The sequence below is a fragment of the Herpailurus yagouaroundi genome, unplaced genomic scaffold (assembly GCF_014898765.1).
Source record: "Herpailurus yagouaroundi ecotype Mexico unplaced genomic scaffold, PumYag 160, whole genome shotgun sequence".
NCBI classification, from domain to species: Eukaryota; Metazoa; Chordata; class Mammalia; order Carnivora; family Felidae; genus Herpailurus; species Herpailurus yagouaroundi.
The window spans coordinates 19,189,106-19,210,613 of NW_024412401.1; the positions used below are offsets into that span (position 1 = coordinate 19,189,106).

General features: G+C 39.1%; 1 protein-coding gene across 1 annotated transcript in view; it reads left to right on the plus strand.

Moving 5' to 3' along the window:
* The first annotated feature begins 6 nt into the window (after positions 1-6).
* Positions 7-21,508, plus strand: part of UBE2R2 (ubiquitin conjugating enzyme E2 R2) — a 117,429-nt gene continuing 95,927 nt past the window's right edge. Inside the window, exon 1 of the mRNA XM_040481484.1 lies at positions 7-641. Within this exon, the coding sequence (XP_040337418.1) occupies positions 465-641 (177 nt within the window). The 5' untranslated portion in view covers positions 7-464. The remainder of the gene's footprint in view (positions 642-21,508) is intronic.

Genomic DNA, 21,508 nt, shown 5'->3' on the forward strand with positions numbered 1-21,508 from the left:
CGCTCCCCCCGCCCTCCGGCCCCGCGCGCCCTTCGGCCCCAGCAGCCCCTGAGGAGAACGAGAGGGCGAGCGAGCGCGGCGCTCCAGGGCCGGCTCGGCCCCCTCCCCTCACCATCGCCGGCCCTTTGCCGCCCTCCTCCGCTTCCACCCCTTCTCCCCCCCCCCGCCAAGTTGAGGCCCCCCCCGGGGGGGGGAGGCCCGGGACCGGGAGCGAATTCCCCTAACTCCTTCAGCCCCTCCCCCCGCCTGGCCCGAGTGTGAGGAAAAGGGCCCGGTCCGGCCCGCGTCGTGTGTGAGGAGGACTCGGGCCGGCCCACGGGCCGTCTGGGGCCTGGTCCGGCCCGCCGGGTGTGTGAAGACAAGCCCGGTGCGGCCCGGGCGAGGACGAGCGGAGGGGAGGGGCCTGGTCCGGCCCGGCCGGTGCGAGAGGACTGGGGCTCCGGCCCGGCGCCGCCGCCGCCGCGATGGCCCAGCAGCAGATGACCAGCTCGCAGAAGGCCCTGATGCTCGAGCTGAAATCCCTGCAGGAGGAGCCGGTGGAGGGCTTCCGGATCACCCTGGTGGATGAGTCCGACCTCTACAACTGGGAGGTTGCCATCTTCGGACCCCCCAACACCCTCTACGAAGGCGGCTACTTCAAGGTACCCCCACCCCTCCCAGCCCTGATTTCCCCAGGCGGAGGCCTTGGCTCCCTGTCGCTTGCGGGGCCCAGAGTGTGAGCGCGAGTGTGTAGAGGGGGCTCCTCACCTCGACAGCCCCCTCCCCCCATCCGTGGAAGCAGGAAGGCCTTGCTCACCAAGTGCCTTTTCTTTGTCATGGGGGCGGGGGCGGGAGGCCAGACTGCACCGGGAAATAGGAAAGCCTCTCTGGCTAGGGTAGTGGCTACCGGCGGAGGAGGGCTGTCTTTGTTTTGTTTCCCCAGCTGGGGGTGTGTGGGAAGAAAGGTGGGCTTTCCTTTCTCGTCTTCCCATCCGAACGTTCCCCGCGCCGGCTGGAACTGCCCCAGAGGGCAGAGTGACCTGCACTTACTGGGTTGGACCTTTCTTTTTTGGGGGGTGGGGGTGGGGGAAGGGTATTAGTCTGTCATTCCAGAGTCTGCCTAGTGACCTGACACTCTGAGGATTTGATGGGCTTCTTGCGTGGTGGTAGTTACAACTTTACATTCCAGTGGGCGGTAATGAATAGGACCCTAGGGGTGGTAAATAAGGGTGCCTGCGTTTTCTGGCCATTATCTTACTGGAGGGAACGCTGATTTAGCCCCCTTTCTGTTCTCCTTTCTCTGTTTACTTAATGGTGTTTCAAATGCCCTTTGTCCTCACCCTGCCACCAACTTTACTCCCCCCCCCCCCGCATGTAGAAATATCTGTAGACGGTGTAACGTGTACAAGAGATTGATCGTCTCCCACTTAAGAGAGACAAAATTGAAACGTTTTACCCAGGTGGTTAGCTTTAGCAGATGGGGTGGTCTCACAGATGAAAAGTATCATCTGAGGTGAGATGGTTTCACTGAGTAGGACTGTTCCATAGCCACCCCCAATTTAAGACAGTGGTTATTATTCCTGAATCCATTGATTTTCTTTCTTTTTTTTTTTTATTCCAACGTAAATAACTTGGAGGTATTGAGAGTTTTTTGTTTTTGTTTTTATTTTATCATTTTTGTGGGGATGATCACGGACTGAAGGTGGAATGTTTCAAATGGTGGAGGCAGATAGGAAATTAGTGCTAAGGAATCCATTTAATTTTATTTCCAAAATTAAGTAAAATAGAGCAGTGTGAGTCAATCTTGGTTTGCTTTGAAGGGAGGGGCTGTCTTGGCATAAGTTTTAAGTGAGTATCTTAGTCATGTAGTTATGATGTACATTTTTAGGACTACCCAATTACTTTTGTTTTTCTATCCTTCTAAAGGTAGAAACTTCAGTGTCAGCTTTGAAATTGGGTCAACTTTGTAGAAAATGTGAAGAATTGACGGGGATGTTTAATATTCATGCCTGTGATAATCAGTGAATATCTAGTGAAAATACATTTTTAGAGCAGCACCCTTATGAACTGTATGCTTAATCTTTTGTGGTCACCATACACTGTACTTTTTTAGATGCATGTATTAATGTACAAGTTATTAGTGACAAATTGAAGAAGGTATTGCTGTATCTGCTGGCTAAATTCAGTGGCATAAAGTTTAAATTTCCATAAAGTGTCATTGTTTGGGGTAATGGATAGTCAAGGTGAGTGGGTACTAATTAGAATGATCTCCATCTCAGTGTTTAAAAAAAAAACAACTATGTGAAAGGAAATAATGGGCTGCAAATTGTATTTTTTGCTGAAAGAACAGGAAAAGGACTGTGGAGAATCCTCTCAGTTTGAAAGAAGTAGTATGGGGAGAGGATTCCCTACTGGAATTTTAACTTTAACTTTTAATTTTAATTTTAAAATGTAGGATTCCCTACATTGATTTCAGTTAGGTGTTTTGTAATTTCAATCCTCTTTAGAAAGAATGGTTGAATTTCATTGTATATGTTAATTTCTTAATCTTCAATTATGATATTTTAAAATGTATGAAAATTCTTAGGTAGGTTTTATGTTTTAGTCTTGTGTGAGAATTTTGTCAATTTTGTTTTCTTATACTTTATTCCTTATTGTATGGCCCTTTATCCCAAAAGTCTTTCATTGGAAAAAGCCAAAGTTATGGTCATGAGCAGTTGACACTTGTGATAGGTCTAAAACCATTGTTTTTTATTTCACTGCTTTTGTCTTAAAACAAGGCTTTTAGTGTGTTCCACTACAGCTGCAGTTAAAAGTTGGCACAGACCTTTTTCTACCACTATTCTCCCTTATCAGATAGTTCTTGAACATTTAGTATAATTTATTTTCAAGTTAAATTCTTTTTTCTATTTTGGATTGTAGTTTCTGAAGGCAGTGGAACCACCATTCTTTAAATTTTCCATGTTACTCCTTTAACTTTTACATATTAATAGGCTTCTTACTGATCTTTTTCACCGTGAAATAGTTGGCTCCAGTCTGTTCTAACTATGGCATCTGTTGTGGTAGAGACTTGTGAGACCTGTATTTCACAAATTTATTTTGGATTCATGTTGTCTTTTTTAAATCTCTCAAGTCTGTGATTCTTAGCTTTGGGTGGGCGGGGGCGGGGTGGTGGTGTTGGATGTATGATAGGCATAGGTAGTTTCTTGTGCCTGTTTTTCTGGATATTCTAAAATCTTTCTTGGCCGTGCTTTTTGTCCAGTTTCTTGGTCTCTTAGACTTACCGAGTGAACTTCTTTGCTGCTTCGACTTTTTCCTCTAGGGATCAATCATTACAAAACACAAAGTAGAATATAGCTTAGAATAGAGAATACCTCTGAACGTAATTTTGCTACTGTGGAGCAAGTTGGAATTTTATTGTCAATGGAAGAATAAATTGTTGATCAAGTGAGCAGTTAGTTAATGATGACTTTTAATAAGTTTACCTCATTCCTTTAAAAAGTACTGTCTTTTCAAGTAACTCCTGTTAATGATCATAACTTAGAATGGCTGCTTTGGGCTAGAACCTCCTTGGAACTCCTGCATTATTTATCTGAAAGCATGGTAGCAGTGAGTCTAGAGATCAGAAACTGAGTGCCTATGGGGGAACCTGGCTGTCACGGTTGGTAGAAAATGTGACTCTTGATCTCAGAGTTGTTGAGTTCAAGCCCCATGTTGGGTGGAGAGATTAAAAAAAGAAAGATAGTGCCTCTTTCGTGAGGTGTGTAACATAAAAGTTTAAATGATACAGAAAACTTAAAATATTGCAGTTAACCTTTTGTAGTTTTAATTTTATTCAGTATTTGAGAGTGAAATATAGGTGCCTTCCATTTGTAGAAAACTTCAAACTGATAATTTACAAAGTACTATATACTCAAAATTTTCTTTAGTAGGACCTTCTTTATCAGACTTAACACTTGATTTATATTAAACTCAAAAAAAATTTTTTTTAAGCTTGAGAGAGAGAGAGAGAGAGAGAGAGAGAGAGAGAGAGAGAGAGAAAAGGAGACACAGGATCTGAAGCAGGCTCAGCAGAGAGCCTGATGCTGGGCTCAAACCCATGAACTGTGAGATTACCACCTGAGCTGAAGTTGGATGCTTAACCGACTGAGCCACCCAGGCGCCCCTAAAGAAACTCTTCAATGATAGTTTTTTAAAATAATGGCTATGCATTATTTTCATTTGTTCTAGAATAAATGAATCTATTTTCTGCCCCCCTCAGAAAAAACAAAACAACAACAACAAAAAACCTTGCCAGGCTTACTTTTAGTGCCTGGCAATGCCCTTCCGATTATAGCATGCTCTATGTTGTGACTCTAGTTTTTTCTTTTCCTTTTTTTTCCTTTATCGTTTATTCATTTTTAAGAGAGCATGAGCAGGAGAGGAGCAGGGAAAGAGGGAGACACGGAATCTGAAGCAAGCTCCAGTGTCTGAGCTGTCATCACGGAGCTCTACTTGGGGCCAGAACCCACAAACCGTGAGCTCACGACCTGAGCCGAAGTTGGATGCTTAATGGACTGAGCCACCCAGGAGCCCCTGTGACTAATTCTTAATATAAAATTGAAACAGTTATTTTAAGACAGTGATTCTTGGGGTGCCTGGGTGGCTCAGTTGGTTAAGTGCCCCACTCTTGATTTTGGCTCAGGTCATGATCTCACAGTTAATGAGTTTGAACCCTGCATCAGGCTCCACACTGATCATGAGGAGCCTGCTTGGGATTCTCTCTCTCTGCTCTTTCTACGTGCACGGGCTCTCTCTCCCAAAATAAATAAATAAACCTAAAAAAGGGAAGACATTGATTCTTAGTCTTTTTGTTATATGGATCCTTTTGAGAAACCATTTTCTTTGGGAAAACATTGGCACATATAAACTGCTTTGCATACATTTTCTTTTTCTTTTTTTAAAGTGGGCTCTGCACCCAAAGTGGGGCTTGAACTCATGACCGTGGGATCAAGAGTCAGATTCTCTACCAACTGAGTCAGCCAGACACCCCAGTTTGTATACATTTTCAGAGGGTTAACTAACAGGTTAAGAATTCCTGTTTTAAAGGATTTGGATAGGCAACTTAACAATTAACTTTAAAATTATAAGCATAGTGCTTTTTTTTTTTTTTTTTAAACAGTTGTATGATGAGTCTGTCAATATCTCAATTCTTAATTGTTTCTCAGTTACTTTGAGAATGAGTACCTCTTAGTGCTTTTAGCTGTAACCTTTTCTGGAAGTTGAATTTGTCTTGAGTGCTGAGTGAACTAAGGCAACACTATAAATGGAAACATAGTTAATGTCTAGTGGTTTGGGGCACTACTGTAGTAAATTTAGTAGTTTTAGTGTTCCTCCTACGACCTCCCCCCACCATGGCATAAGTATAGCATCTCCGTATTTATTTTACTTTTTAATGTGTATTTATTATTTATTTATTTTTAAATGTTTTTATTTATTTTTGAGACAGAGAGAAACAGAGCATGAGCAGGGAAGGGGCAGAGAGAGAGGGAGACACAGAATCTGAAGCAGGCTCCAGGCTCTGAGCTGTCAGCACAGAGCCTGACACGGGGCTCGAACTGAAGAACCGTGAGATCATGACCTGAGCCAAAGTCAGATGCTCAACTGACTGAGCCACCCAGGCGCCCCATTGTGTATTTATTTTTGAGAGAGAGAGAGAGAGAGAGAGAGGGAAACACAGAATCTGAAGCAGGCTCCAGGCTCTGAGCTGTCAGCACAATCCCAACGTGGGGCTTGAACCCATGAACTGTGAGATCATGACCTGAGCTGAAGTCGGATGCTTTAACTGAGCCACCCAGGTGCCCCAGCATTTTTTTTTTTTTAATGTTTATTTTTTATTTTTGAGAGGGGGGAGGGGCAGAGAGAGGGGGACAGAGGATCTGAAGTGGGCTCTGTGATGACAGCAGCAAGCCTGAGTAGGGGCTCGAACTCACTGTGAGATTGCAACCTGAGCCAAAGTTGGCTGCTCAATGCACTGAGCCATCCAGGTGCCCCGCATCTCAGTATTTTATAGAATATTTTTTTTTTTTTTACCATATTAAGCTGATTCCAAAAAATTTTTTTTTCCTCTTTTTTTTAGTTTTTAACTTGTTGGAAATTGGGATGTGTCTTAAAATCCGTGAAGTCTTTTTTGTTGTTGTTTCTTTAATGTTTATTTTTGAGAGAGAGCACAAGTATACAAGCGAGTTTGGGGGAGGAACAGAGAGAGGGAGTAGAGGCTCTGAAGCAGGCTCTCTGCTGTCAGTGCAGAGCCTGATGTGGGGCTCCAACTCACCAACCATGAGATCATGACCTGAGCCAAAGTCAGATGCTTAACCAACTGAGCCACCCAGGCACCCCCATGAAGTCTTAAATCCCATCAGCCAGGTGGCACTTAAGATCTAGTTGTGAGAGAACCTCCCATTGAAATCTTGTAATAAATTTTTTTTTGAATGCTAGCATCAGTGTCTTAAATTTGATAAAATAAGTATAGTTTCTTTTTGAATGAAGAATTTGAGCCCTAGTTAATATTTTGTTTGCAGCATGTTGATTCTTGTGTTTCAGAGATTTGTGTTAGTAAATAATACTGAGTATTCATCAAAGGCAAAGCACTGTATGAAGAGTAACTTATAGAGAGTAAGGAAAGTGTTAGGATAGGTAACCTTAGACCTTATATGAATAATCTTAAAAATCTTTGTGTAGACTTTAAAATATGAGGTGTAGGTATTATTCACACAATTGTAAATGGTAATTTAAATCAAACCTTTTATTTTTATTATTTTTTTAAAAAGGCACTGTTTTATTTTTATTATTATTTTTTAATGTTTATTTTTTAGATAGAGACAGAGTGTGAGCAGGTGAAGGGCAAAGAGAGAGGGAGACACAAAATCTGAAGCAGGCTCCAGGCTCTGAGCTGTCATCACAGAGCCTGATGTGGGGTTCCAACACACAAACTTTGAGGTCATGACCTGAGCTTAACTGACTGAGCCACCCAGGCGCCCCTATTTTTATTATTTAAAAAAATATATATTAGTTTATTTTTGGGAGAGCACAAGGGGGGGGGTCCCGAGGGGGGGGGAGAAAGGATCCTAAGTGGGCTCTTTGCTGACAGGCTTGACAGCAGCAAGCCCCATGTGGGGTTTGAACTCCTGAACCATGAGATCATGACCTGAGACAAAGTCAGACACTCAACCGACTGAGCCACCCAGGTGCCCCTAAATCAAACCTTTTAAAGTTTGGAGGCCCATTAGAGCATTTGTCAACATAATGACAATCTGTCATGATAAAACGTCTGTTTCATCTGCAATTTAGTATTACTAATCCTAGTTTAAGGTTCCAGAAGAACCTGTCTTGTGGGAGACAAGTGAAATAAAGGAGGCCATCTAACAAATTGGTCCAACTCTGCTAGTTAGGGGGAAATAGCAGGAAGAGTTATAAATTCAGGGTTTAGGACTACAGAATTCCACCTTGCTGAAAGGTCATAGTTAAAAGATCTAATTCTTTTATGTTCCTGAACTTCTTTTGGACTGTTTCACATACAACTACAGAGATGTTAGAGCAAGACTGAGCCTCTTTGGATGTGTTCTGTCAACACAGAACTATTTTTTTTTTTTCAACGTTTATTTATTTTTGGGACAGAGAGAGACAGAGCATGAACGGGCGAGGGGCAGAGAGAGAGGGAGACACAGAATCGGAAACAGGCTCCAGGCTCCGAGCCATCAGCCCAGAGCCTGAAGCGGGGCTCGAACTCACGGACCGCGAGATCGTGACCTGGCTGAAGTCGGACGCTTAACCGACTGCGCCACCCAGGCGCCCCAACACAGAACTATTTTATTTCAACTTTATTCAGTAAGAAATTTGTTATTCAGAGTTTATGCTTATGTACCTTTAAGTGAGGTGATTCTGAAGTGAAAGGAATGATAGATACAAAATTAAAGAGATAATTTTAGTTCAGATTCCCAAAGTTTGATATATAAATATTATTCCATATTAAAATTGGAAAACTCAGATTTTGGGATACATATTTAAGGTTTGTAGACAATAGTCCACTTTAAATACTATACTTGATTTGTTTTAATAACAAATATAAAAATGTTTTTGTTATAAATAGTAAATTGAATTACTGTTGTGAACCTGTTGGCAAGGTAAGTAGAATGAATACTTAAAACATATTAAAAACCAAGCACACAAATGTACTAAAAACTTTGAATGCCATATCTAATTGTGGATACACACTACTAAGTACAGTATTATAGATATTAGTACCTAACATTTATTGAGGCTTACAATGTGCCACATCCTTTATAGGAATATTTCATAATCGTGTGAGGTGTGGTTACTGTTACTTTCATATAGGAAGAATGAGTCATAGCTCATTTAAGTTGTCCAGGGGTCTTCAGCTAGAAAGTGTAAATACCAAATTGTAGTACCAGACTGCTGGACTCTGAAGCCTGTGTTATTCTTTTACTGAGATCTTTTGCCACTTAGGATATGTTTGAAGGTATAAAAGTGGAGCTTTAAGAAAATCAAATTTATGGGGGTGCTTGGGTGGCTCAGTCAGTGAGTATATCTGACTTGATTTCAGCCCAGGTTGTGGTGTCTCGGTTTATAGGGTCGGCCCCTGACGGGTTTTGCACCGTGAGCGCAGAGCCTGCTTCGGATTCTTTCTGTCCCTTGCTCTCATTTGCCCATGTGTGCATGTGCTCTCAGAATTGATAAGTAAATATTGTAAAAAAGAAAATCAGAGTTATGGAGTTTTTATAAGGAACTGTTTAAAATTTTACTTAAGTTTAAAGGTCACAAGGGTAATATCTGCCCCTCCAAATTATGGGTCAAGATTGTTATGATGACATTGGTTTATATCTTAAGTTCACTGGAAAAAGGAGATTTTTTTGTTTTTGGATTACTTCAATTAGAGAATGATAAATCCTGTTGCAGAATGATTTTTTTTTTTTTAATTGGCAAAACTGTTCCTTTAATAGTAACTTTCTAATTACTTTAAGGGGCCAGTGGGTTAGTGCCACTGTTGAGAAATAGAAGTCTGAGAAAACTACTTTTGGGATTAGAAATGATACTATATTTCTCACAGAAATGATGGTGGGAGGATGATAGGAGTTACATTTCTTTCTTTTTTTTTTTTTTTTTTTGATGATTTTTAAAAAATTTACATCCAAATTAGTTAGCATATAGTACAACAATGATTTCAGGAGTAGATTCCTTAGTGCCCCTTACCCATTTAGCCCATCCCCCCTCCCACAACCCCTCCAGTAACCCTCAGTTTGTTCTCCATATTTATGAGTCTCTTCTGTTTTGTCCCCCTCCCTGTTTTTACATTATTTTTGTTTCCTTTCCCTTATGTTCATCTGTTTTGTCTCTTTAAGTCCTCACATGAGTGAAGTCATATGATTTTTGTCTTTCTCTGACTAATTTCACTTAGCATAATACCCTCCAGTTCCATCCACGTAGTTGCAAATGGCAAGATTTCATTCTTTTTGATTGCCGAGTAATACTGCATTGTACATATATAGACCACATTTTCTTTATCCATTCATCCATCGATGGACATTTGGGCTTTTTCCATACTTTGGCTATTGTTGATAGTGCTGCTATAAACATGGGGGTGCATATGTCCCTTCGAAACAGCACATCTATATCCCGTGGATAAATGCCTAGTAGTACAATTGCTGGGTCATAGGGGGAGGATTTACGTTTCTTAATGCAGTATTGGCTTATACTTTTATTTATTATTATTATTTTTTTAATGTTTGTTTATTATGGGGCGCCTGGGTGGCGCAGTTGGTTAAGCGTCTGACTTCAGCCAGGTCACGATCTCGCGGTCCGTGAGTTCGAGCCCCGCATCGGGCTCTGGGCTGATGGCTCGGAGCCTGGAGCCTGTTTCCGATTCTGTGTCTCCCTCTCTCTCTGCCCCTCCCCCGTTCATGCTCTGTCTCTCTCTGTCCCAAAAATAAATAAACGTTGAAAAAAAAATTTAATGTTTGTTTATTTTGAGAGAGAGCAAGCAGGGGAGGGGCAGAGGGAGGCTGAGAGAGAGGATCCCAAGCAGGCTCTGTGCTGTCAGTGGAGAGCCTAATGCGAGGCTGCATCTCATGAACTGTGAGATCTCTCATGCACTGTGAGATCTCTGATGAACTGAGATAATGACCTGAGCCAAAATCAAGAGTCCTACACTTAACCAACTGAGCCATCCAGGCACCCCATGATTTATGCTTTTGAAATAATAATGCCTATGAGAAAGAATGAAATACGGCCTTTTGTAGCAATGTGGATGGAACTGGAGAGTGTTATGCTAATTGAAATAAGTCATATAGAAAAAGACAGATACCGTATGTTTTCATTCTTATGTGGATCCTGAGAAACTTAACAGAAGACCATGGGGGAAGGGAAGGGGAAAAAAAAGAGAGGGAGGGAGGCAAACCGTAAGAGACTCTTAAAAACTGAAAATAAGCTGAGGGTTGATGGGGGTGGGAGGGAGGGCAAAGTGGGTGATGGGCATAGAGGAGGGCACCTGTTGGGATGAGCACTGGGTGTTGTATGGAAACCAATTTGACAATAAATTTCATATTAAAAAAAAATAATAATAATGCCTTAGGGGTACCTGGGTGGCTTAGTCTATTGAAGTCTAGCTTTGGCTCTGGTCATGCTCTCATGGTTCTTGAGTTCTAGCCCCATATCAGGCTCTCTGCTGTTAGTGCCTGCTTGGGTTTGTTCCTCTGTCTCCCTCTCTCTCTGCCCCTCACCTGTATTGTCTCTGTCTCTGTCTCTCTCAAAAATAAATAAACATTAAAAAAAAAACCTAAAGCACAATGCTGTAATACTTTTCTTACTATATTCAAGCACCATAGGAAACTTGAGCAGTTTAAGGTTAAAACTTTTTTTGTTCCTTCATTTGAGTGTTAAAGTGATATATTCCTACTTCTAGCATCTTTATTTTTTTTTTATTTTTTTATTTTTTTTTAGCATCTTTAGATTAGTACCATAGTTTTCATCTGTTCTGTGTCTGCATTTCCAACTTTCATAATTCATTATTTATCTGCTTTGCTGTATTTGCTTCATGGGCAGCTGATGTTTAATTTGAGGGATAAATTCCATGAATTTATCCTAATTTATCCTAATATCCTAATTTATACTAAGTATGGCTCACTTAGTAACACACATAGTAATTCAGATTGTAAATATTGAATAATTACTGTCTTGTTGAAAATAACCGTAGCCTCATTTATAAAATAATATTAAGAATTGGCAAAGTTATAGCAGTTGGGGCAATATGTAGCAATCCTTTGTAGAAATAGAATAACTTAAAAATTTAGAAACCAGGGGCACCTGGGTGGCTCAGTCAAGGTTAGGCGTCCTACTCTTGATTTTGGCTCAGGTCATGATCTCATGGTTCATGAGTTCAAGAGTTGGCCACTCAGCTGACTGAGCCACCCAGGCACCCCACACATGTCATTTTTGATTCAAAAATAGTATTACTCAGGTTATTTACCCTATTTACCAAGTTGAATCTCACTGAATCAGTTTTGGATATTAAATGCAACAAAGTAAAGTCCACACTACAGAGAAGTAAAGATTAGCCACTAACAAAGACAGTATGAAGTTGTACAATAAGCTTTGAAAGCAGTTCTCAAAAAATTCTGAATTGTTTGAGCACTGTGGGCGTAGCATTGTTGGAGTGGGTATATAGCCAGCCTCCTGAGGTATTTGCTCTGGAGGGGGCAAAGCTCATTTGAATTTTGGTAGTTGAGTTAAAAAAAAACAAATCAAAACACTTATTACTTAGGCCCATCTTGATCTTAATCACTCAACTGCCATTTCCCCCATTGGCTAAACAAAGATAATGATGTCTTCAAGCTGTTAAGGACTAAGCCCTGTGGAAAAACTTCAGTGCTAATGTTAAACAACAACAACAACAACAAAAAGTATAACTATGTCCTCAGGGTTCCCACCCTTAGTTCTTTGGAATTTGTTAATCATATTTCAACATTTACTCTGAATAAGAATGACAAAATTGGCTACACAAAGAAAGAAATGTCTTGTTGAAGATATGGAAATTATGTAGAATTTAGATTTGAGATTCAAAGAATCTTGTATTAAAAGGGCTTTAAAATGAGTGCACTTCCTGAGTTTTGAATTAAATCTCCACCTTATGTAACTTTTTTCTGAAGATTTTTTTGTTGATAAATTATGGAATAAGTTATGTACAGAAAGGTTCCTTAAATTAAAAATAGTACTAGTAAGTGGTAAAACTGGAAAAGTTACTTGAGGATGTGTAAGTATTGTATTAAGGAAATCAGTTATTTCTAACTTAAAAATTTTTTTTTTCTATTATCAAATTGTGAACTTAGATTATGAGCTCTTTAAGAAATGCCACTGGATTGGGGCGCCTGGGTGGCTCAGTCGGTTAAGTGTCCGACTTCGGCTCAGGTCACAATCTCGCAGTCCATGAGTTCGAGCTCCGCGTCGGGCTCTGGGCTGATGGCTCAGAGCCTGGAGCCTGTTTCCGATTCTGTGTCTCCCTCTCTCTCTGCCCTTCCCCGTTCATGCTCTGTCTCTCTCTGTCTCAAAAATAAATAAACGTTAAAAAAAAAATTAAAAAAAAAAAATGCCACTGGAGGGGTGCTTGGGTGGCTCAGTTGGTTGAGCGTCCAACTTGACCTGATTTCGGCTCAGGTCATGATCCCAGGGTGGTGGGATTGAGCCCAGCCTCGGCTTGAGATTCTGTCTTTCCCTCTGCCCCTTTCCTCTGCTTTTACTCGCTCTCACTCTCTCTCAAAATAAAAATTAAAAAATAAAAAAAAAGAAATGCCACTGGATCTTTGAATTTGCTTAGCATTTGCCATAGGACCTAAAAGATAAAAGAATAAATGCTTATCTTTTGGGGAGTCACATCCTTTGAGAATGGCAGCCCCCCCTTCCTCCAAATTCTGCATGCAATTTCGAGGAATTACTGGTATCTGAATTTTCTCCATAGACCTTAAGTGATTCAACCTGTAGTCTAGGACATGTGGTAGACTAAAGTGGCTAAGTATTTAGACTGCTCAGTTACTTTAGTTGTGCTTTCCCTTTTGGGAAGAAATTGCATTTTATTTGGATTTTGACGTTTTATCTATAGTTGCAGGCTGCCTCAATTAGATCTAATGTTCTTGATGACTGAAGTTTTTTTTTTTAAGTGATTTTTTTTAAGTTTATTTACTTATTTTGAGAGAGAGAGAGAGAGAAAGCTCTAGTTGGGGAGGGGCAGAGAGAGAGGGAGGGAGAATCCCAAGCAGGCTCTGCATTGTCAGCATAGAGCCTGATGTGGTGCTTGAACCCACAAACTGTGAGATCATGACTTGAGCCAAGGTTTGATGCTTAACCAACTGAGCCACCCAGGCATCCTGTGATGACTGAAGATTAGCTAAAAATTAAGATTGAAATCTTGGTTATATAGTATTATAGCAAATGATAATCTTTGTGTAGGGCTCCTCTTACAATTTAAATACTATAAAACTTGTTTAGAAGAGGTTAAGAATTTTAGAACAGTGATAGTGAGAGGCATTAATTACCAAAACCTGCCAACCATAGCAACCTGGACCTCTGTAGTCTCATGAAGATAAAGATTGCTAAGCCTCATGTGGAAAATTAAGAGAAATAAAACAAAATAATTAAACCCAGTTCTGTTTTAGCCTTTTTAGAGTATCAGAAGACATTAAAAAGAAATTTTAAAACTAGAAGTGCATTTTGGAATTTCTTATAAAGTGGAGGATTTTAAAAGAGCGACTATAAATGTTATGAATATTCTTATGGGGTTCTTGATGCTTTAAGAAATAATTAGAAGACTACATTTTTCAAGCTCTGCTTGTACTTTGATAATACTCTATGTGCATGCATTTTGTTAATAATTTTGGTAAAGTTTAGCCAAATATGTACCTATATTTTTCTTTCCCCCAATATACATAAAGTTTCCTAAATAAAAGATTAACTATACCTAGCATGTACTGTTTACATATATACCTTGAATAAATTAATTATTAACAAGGTGGAGTAGGGAGGGAACTTTTAAAGTAGGTTAAATTTCTGTGGTGTGTGAATTATTATAAACTCTTCTGGGTTATTGTTTCAGCTACCAAATATGTCCTAAAGTGTGTACATCTTTAATTAGACCTTAATTTTTTGCCTTCCTGTTAGACATTTCTGCTAGTATGGCTTTTTTTTTTTTAATTATGTTTTAATTATACTAAAAAGTAAACACTAAACTGGTCTCTACCTTTTTTCATAAGCCTCTTTTGTATTCACTTTCCTGGATATTTGACTGACACTGTCTACCCAACCACACGAGCCTAGAAGCTGGAAATCGTTTAAGATGATTTCTGCTTCCTCTTTTCACATATCCAATTATTTTTAGTATCTCATGTCTCTGGTATTTAGCCCCTCCTTTTCATTCCTGCTGCCACCATGTAAGTTATACTCAGTTGTCACTCAGACTGTGACAGTAGCCTCTTTACTGTCTTATGCCCCTCCAGTGTATGATGCTCCTAGAATAACCTTTCTAAAGTTCTTTTCTTTTTATTTTTTTTATTTTTTTATTTTTGAGAGAGAGAGACACACACACAGACAGACAGTGAGTGGGGGAGGGGCAAAGAGAGGGAGATACAGAATCCTAAGCAGGCCCCAGACTCCAGGCTGTCAGCACAGAGTCCAGCTTGGGGCTCCAACTCACAAACTGTGAGATCATGACCTGAGCTGAAGTCGGACACCTAACCAGGCGCCCCTTTTTCTAAAGTTCTAATCTGACCTGTCTCCACCATCAAAAAAAAAAAAAAAAAGAAAAGAAAAGAAAAAGACACTATCTTCCACAAAATGAAGTAAAAATTTCTTTGTGTGACCTACAAAGCCCTTCATGATCTGGTTCTTACTTACTTTTTCAACTGTATTTCCAGTTCTTGCTCCATAGGTAATTTTTAAGTTTTTTTTTTTTTTTTTTTAAGTTTACCTAAGCAATCTGTACACCCAACATGGGATTTGAACTCATGACCCTGAGATCAGAGCTCCACCAACTGAGTCAGCCAGGCAGCTCTCCATAGATAATTTTTGACAGTGCCATTGCCTAAGCTATTTATCTGTCTGGAATGCCCTTTTCAACTTTTCTCTTGTTCTCTTTAGTCCAGGGAACTCCAACTTCTATTTTAAAACCCCATTCACTATGAATGACATGAAAATTTCTTGGGTTCACCCCCTCTAACCTACACTCTTCCCAATTAAACTGTTTTAAGGTAAACTTAGATATCCTATTCTTTGATCTGTAAATACTGGAGTCCTAAAAAAATAAGTACTCTTTTTAAAAACATAATTGCATTATTCTTAATAGTAATTCCTACACCTGAAACTAATGTAACATTATGTGTCAAATATACTCAATTAAAAAAAATCCTTAATATCTAATATGCAGATTTCCCCAGTTGTCTCATAAACTTTTAAATTAGTTTGAATCAGGATCCCATAGAAAATCCACAATTGCATTTGGTTGATATGCCTCTTAAGACTTTCTTAATCGATATATTATCCTTTCTCCTTTTTTTAAATGTTTGTTTTCAATGTTTATTCATTTCTGAGGAGAGGGAGGAGCAGAGGCTGGAAACAGAGGATACAAAGCAGGCTCTTTGCTGATAGCAGAGAGCCTGATGCGGGGTTCAAACTAAAAAACCAGGAAGGAGATCATGACCCTAGCTGAAGTTGGATGTTTAAGAGACTGAGCCAGGTGCCCCCGCCTTTTTTTTTGATAACAGTTTTATTGAGATACAATTCATACACCATACAATTCACTTACTTAAATGTACAATTCAGTGTTTTTTTTTTAGTATATTCACAAGAGTTTTACAACTCATGACAATCAACTTTAGAACATTTTCATCACCCAGAAAATAAATTCCATACCCATTAGTTGTCACTCCTCATTTTTCCCCAAGCCTTAGGCAAGCAGTCTACTTTCTGTGACTATAGATTTGCTTATTCAATAAATGTACAGATTTACATTTCATATGAATGGAATCCTATAACATACAGTCTTCTGTGACTGGCTAATTTAGCATAACGTTTCCAAAATTCATATGTTGTGGCATGTATCAGTACTTCGTTTATTTTCATTGTTAAATAATGTTCCAGTGTATGAACATTTGAGTTGTTTTCTATTGAAAATAACACTGATATGAACATTTGTGTACAAGTGTCAATGTGGGCATATATTTTCATTTCTCTGAATTATTGGGTCATATAAGAACTCTGTATCATTTGAGGAACTCAGACTATTTTCCAAAGTGGTTGTACCATTTTGTATTCCCACCAGCAGTGCTTGTGAGGGTTCTAACTTCTGTAATCTTGACCAACACTTGTCTCTCTTTTTTTTTTAAACCTTATTTTTTGCCAGTTGAATATATTTAACTGCTAAACTGCTGTCTTCGCTTTTAAGGAATTCACTATTGTATTGGACTGGTAATAATTATGTTTTATTACATAGTAAAGGATATTATTATAATACTAAAAGTAATGGAAGGTTACTATGTTTCTAACACTGGTGATCACCAGACATAGTCATGAAAGTTCTAGCCCCAAACCTAGGTAGCCACTTATGTTTTCCACATTGTTTCTTCTCTGTTTAAATTCATAAAACTTCCCATGCAGGATCTAGTCATATCTCACCTTCTCATATCTCATGGAGCTAAATTTAGGTTAGTAAATTTGGTGGTGAAAAATACTAATTTCTTGATGGAGTGAAATCTGTTATGCAGGTATTATACAGGAATTTAAATTTTATAACATTAAAGATGTAATGAGGGACATTTATTAAGGGCATTAGTTTATTGTTTTTCTAGGAAAAAATTCAAGCAGCATGAAAGTCTTTCCCTTGAAAATCATTTGACTGTTTGACATGTGATCCTTCAGAAAAATATTCTATGCATGTACAAACATAACTATGCATTTTTAAACTATAATTTTAATTATACTTAAAAGCTTTTTCCACATCTTGTTTTTAAACATAATAGTTTATTTTGGAGATCTTTCCATGATCAGTATTTGTGGATTGTCTCATTAATTGTAACTGTTGCACAATACTCCAGTTAAGGATATACTTTATTCAACTGTCTATTGATGGGCAATTAATCATTCTCAGATTTTTTTTAATGTTTATTTTTGAGAAAGAGAGCGCACGTGCGCAATTGGGAGAGGGACAGAGAGAGACCGAGTCACAGAATCTGAAGCACGCTCCAGGCTCTGAGCTGTCGGTACAGTGCCTGACACTGGGCTCTAACTCACAAACCATGAGATCATGACCTATGCTGAAGTTGGACACTCAACTGACTGAGCCATCCAGGCACCCCAGTTTTTGACTCTTACAAGCAAAGCTGAAAAGGGACATTTTTACATGTCTTTATATTTTTGTGAATAGATTGCCTGGATTAAAGGATATATGTATTTAAATTTTACTAGTCAAATTATCCTTCAGAAATACTAATTTTTATTCCATGATGTAATTTTTATGGGTATTGTCAAACTATAAAATTTGCAGTTCTGATAAATCAGCTTTTATGATGGTTGTTTCTCTTAATTGTCAATGAAATTTAGCTTACTTTCATGTCATTGGCCATTTGTAATGTATATGCAGGTTATCTATACTTGTCCTCTGCCCATTTTTGTTAGGTTTTGTTTTTATTTATTTTAACTAGGATAAAGGCTGTGTGCCTAAAGAAGGTTGCTTGTTGCAAATATTGTTCCCATGTGTCATTTATTAATGATGTAATTTAAAATATTAATTTGTGCTTACAAATCTACCCAAAGTTAAACATGAAGACAAGCATGGAGAAAATTGTATTTGTCACTGTCATGACAGTAGGCTAGAAGAATTTGTGGGGTTTAGAGTAAACTCTTCTAAAACATTGTCTGTGTGGATGATTCCTAGTCTGTGAACAAACTTGATACAAATAAGTTACGGGCTGATACAGAGTTACCTGTATTTTACTGCGAAAATGGTAGTAGCTCCTTTCAAAAAATAAAATGTTAATCCCCACTTATAATTCAATGCATGTTTATTATAGAAAGTTAAAAAAATTTTTTTTAATGTTTGTTTATTTTTGAGACAGAGAGAGACAGAGCATGAACGGAGGAGGGTCAGAGAGAGGGAGACACAGAATCTGAAGCAGGCTCCAGGCTCCAAGCTGTCACCAGAGAGCTGGATGTGGGGCTCGAACTCACGGACTGTGAGATCATGGCCTGAGCCGAAGTCGGATGCTTAACTTACTGAGCCATCCAGGAGCCCCTAGAAAGTTTTAAAAGTTCCTGAAGCTATAAAGAAAACGTCACTTATATTGATGTTACTTAGAAGTAATACTTTTTTTTTTTTTTTAAACTAAGTTCTGTGCCCAACATGGGGCTTGAACTTGTGACTCCGAGATCAAGAATTGCATGCTGTACGACTGAGCCAGCTAGGCACCCCTAGAAGTAATACTTGTAATACATTTTCTTCTGAATATGCTATAGTTTGTCTCAAAAATCAGATACTGCGTATTCATTTTTTAAACTTAATATATTCTGAACATTTTCCCAGCTGTTATTTAACCTTTTCTCTCTTGTTGGACCTGGGGATTTATTTTCCTTTCTAAAAAATACTATCTTTTTTTTTCCTCCAGTTTATTTATTTATTTTGAGAGACAGACTGCGCCACACACATGAGTGATTGGAGGAGAGGCAGAGAGAGAGAGGGAGAGAGAGAGAGAATCATAAGCAGGCTCTGCCCTCAGTGCAGAACCCAATGCTGGGCTCGAGCCCACAAACTGTGAGATTATGACCTGAGCTAAAGTTGGACACTTAACCGACTGAGCCTCCCACGTGCCCCTAAACAATACTGTCTTGAATACATTTTTATATCTATATTTGTGTGTTTTGCACATAAGTTTCTGGTACTGGATATATTGGGTCAAAAGTTATGAACATCTCCATATACATTTAGAGAAGATATTTGGAACTGATTTTGACAAGATAAGATGCAATAGTAAAAATGCTAATTTTCTAGAGGGCTAGGAAACCATTAAAGACTTGGCTACTATGCCTTGGTTTTACATAGTTATATATGGAAAGTTAATGGGATTAGATTAGCCAAAACGATTTTGAAAAAGAAGAGCAAAGCTAGAAAATTCATAATACCCAATTTTAAGATGCAGTATAAAGGAATACTAATCAAGAGAGTGTGATATATTGAACTAAAGAAACAGAATAGAGAACTGAGAAATAGACTTAAATATAGTCAACTGATTTTTTGACAAAGGTGCAAATAATTCACTGGAGAAAGGACAGTCTTTTCAACATATGGTGTTGCAAAAATTGCTCATCTGTATGTAAAGAAGTAAGCCTCAACCTATATAATGTATTTTATGCAAAAAGTAACTCAGCATGGATCATAAACCTAAATATAAATCATAAAGCATTAAAACCCCTGGAAGAAAGCCTTGAGAAAAGTCTTCTTGACCTTGAGTTTGGCCGAGAGCTCTTAGATACAGCACCAGAGGCATGATCCCTGAAAAGAAAAAAATTGATGAAGTGAACTTCATCAAAATTTAAAACTATTTTCTGTGAAGGACACAGATAAGAGAATGAAAAGACAAGCCATGAACTGGGAGAATGTATTTGTAAACCACATATCTGAGAAAGAAATGAGAATATTCTGGGGAGGGACATGGGAATCTGGTGGGCGTTTCCAGGTGATTTAAAAAAAAATTTTTTTTTAATCTTTATTTTTGAGAGAGAGAGAGAGAGAGAGACAGAGTGAGAGCAGGGGAGGAACAGAGAGAGAGGGAGACACAGAATCCGAAGCTGGCTCCAGACTCCAAGCTGTCAGCCCAGAGCCCGACGTGGGTCTCGAACCCATGAACTGCGAGATCATGACCAGAGCCGAAGTCGGACGCTTAACCGACTGAGCCATCCAGGCACCCCTCCAGGTGATTCTGATGTAAAACAAGGTTCCTATTCCTGATATTCAGTGTGATTCTGTGTTTTGCTTTATAAGTAGAATGACTTTATGTTCCAGAGTTATATATTTATACATTTTTTTTATTAGCCAAAAAAGAGGTACTTTAAAATTCACTGTTATGTTTATGTGACTACTCTACCACCAAGTACCATCTTCTCATGTAACCATGACACATACCTGTGAAATTATAACCAGAGGTGTTCTTTAAGCTTTGGAATTTTTATGTTAATAGTGTATATAATTTTTTCCCAAGGATTTTTCTATGTGATCTTTTTATTTTTTAGTTTTCTTTACTTAAAAAAAATTTTTTTTAACCTTTATTTATTTTTGGGAGTGAGACAGAGCACGAGTGGGGGAGGGAGACACAATCTGAAACAGGCTCCAGCTGCTCATTGTCAGTACAGAGCTCCACCCAGGGCTCGAACCCATGAACTGCGAGATCATGACTTGAGCCCAAGTCCCATCTTAACTGACTGAGCCACCCAGGCACCCCTAATTTTCTTTAATTTTTTATTTTGAGAGAGCAAGTGAGTGTGCAAGTGCACAAACGGGAGGGGGGCAGAGAGAAGGAGAGACAGAATCCCAGGCAGGCTTCACGCCATCAGCACAGAGCCACATGTGGGCCTCGAACTCATGAACTATGAGGACATGATGCAAGCTGAAATCAAGATTCAGACACTTAACTGACTGTGCCACCCAGGTGCCCCTATATGATGTTCTTTTTTTTTTTTTTTTCCAACGTTTATTTTATTTTTGGGACAGAGAGAGACAGAGCATGAACGGGGGAGGAGCAGAGAGAGAGGGAGACACAGAATCGGAAACAGGCTCCAGGCTCTGAGCCATCAGCCCAGAGCCTGACGCGGGGCTCAAACTCACGGACCGCGGGATCGTGACCTGGCTGAAGTCGGACGCTTAACCGACTGCGCCACCCAGGCGCCCCCCCTATATGATGTTCTTAATGAGTAGTTGATAGTTGTGATTTTTGTTCAGGCAAGGAAATTACTTCATAACATGTCTAATGTATTTCTGAAGCAGTAATTTAGTAAATGAGAACACTAGGAAAAAGTATTGTTAAGTTGAATATTTTAGCTTCTCATGTAATGCTCTACAAACACCTGGAGAAGGATTTGGGGCCTAGGTAAATCATCATTATGTTATTCTTATATATAATTAAAACTATAAATATGAACCAGAAATATGGAGAACATTTAAAATTTGTTATTTTTGTTTATGTATACTTTTGTTTACCAATATTGAGTGCTTACATGTGTCAGGCACTGTTGTAGGTGCCAAGGGTACAGTGAACAAAACCCTTGACTCATGGTGCTTATATTCTAGTGGGAGAGATAGACAATGAACAAAAAGTATATGGCGTCTTAGAAAGTGGTTAAGCGCTAAGGAGAAAAGAGTAAAATAGTTAAGTAGGGGTCTGAAGTTAGGAAGAGGATATTAAAAATTTTTGTGTGTGTGACAATTTAGATATTTCTGAAGAAATGT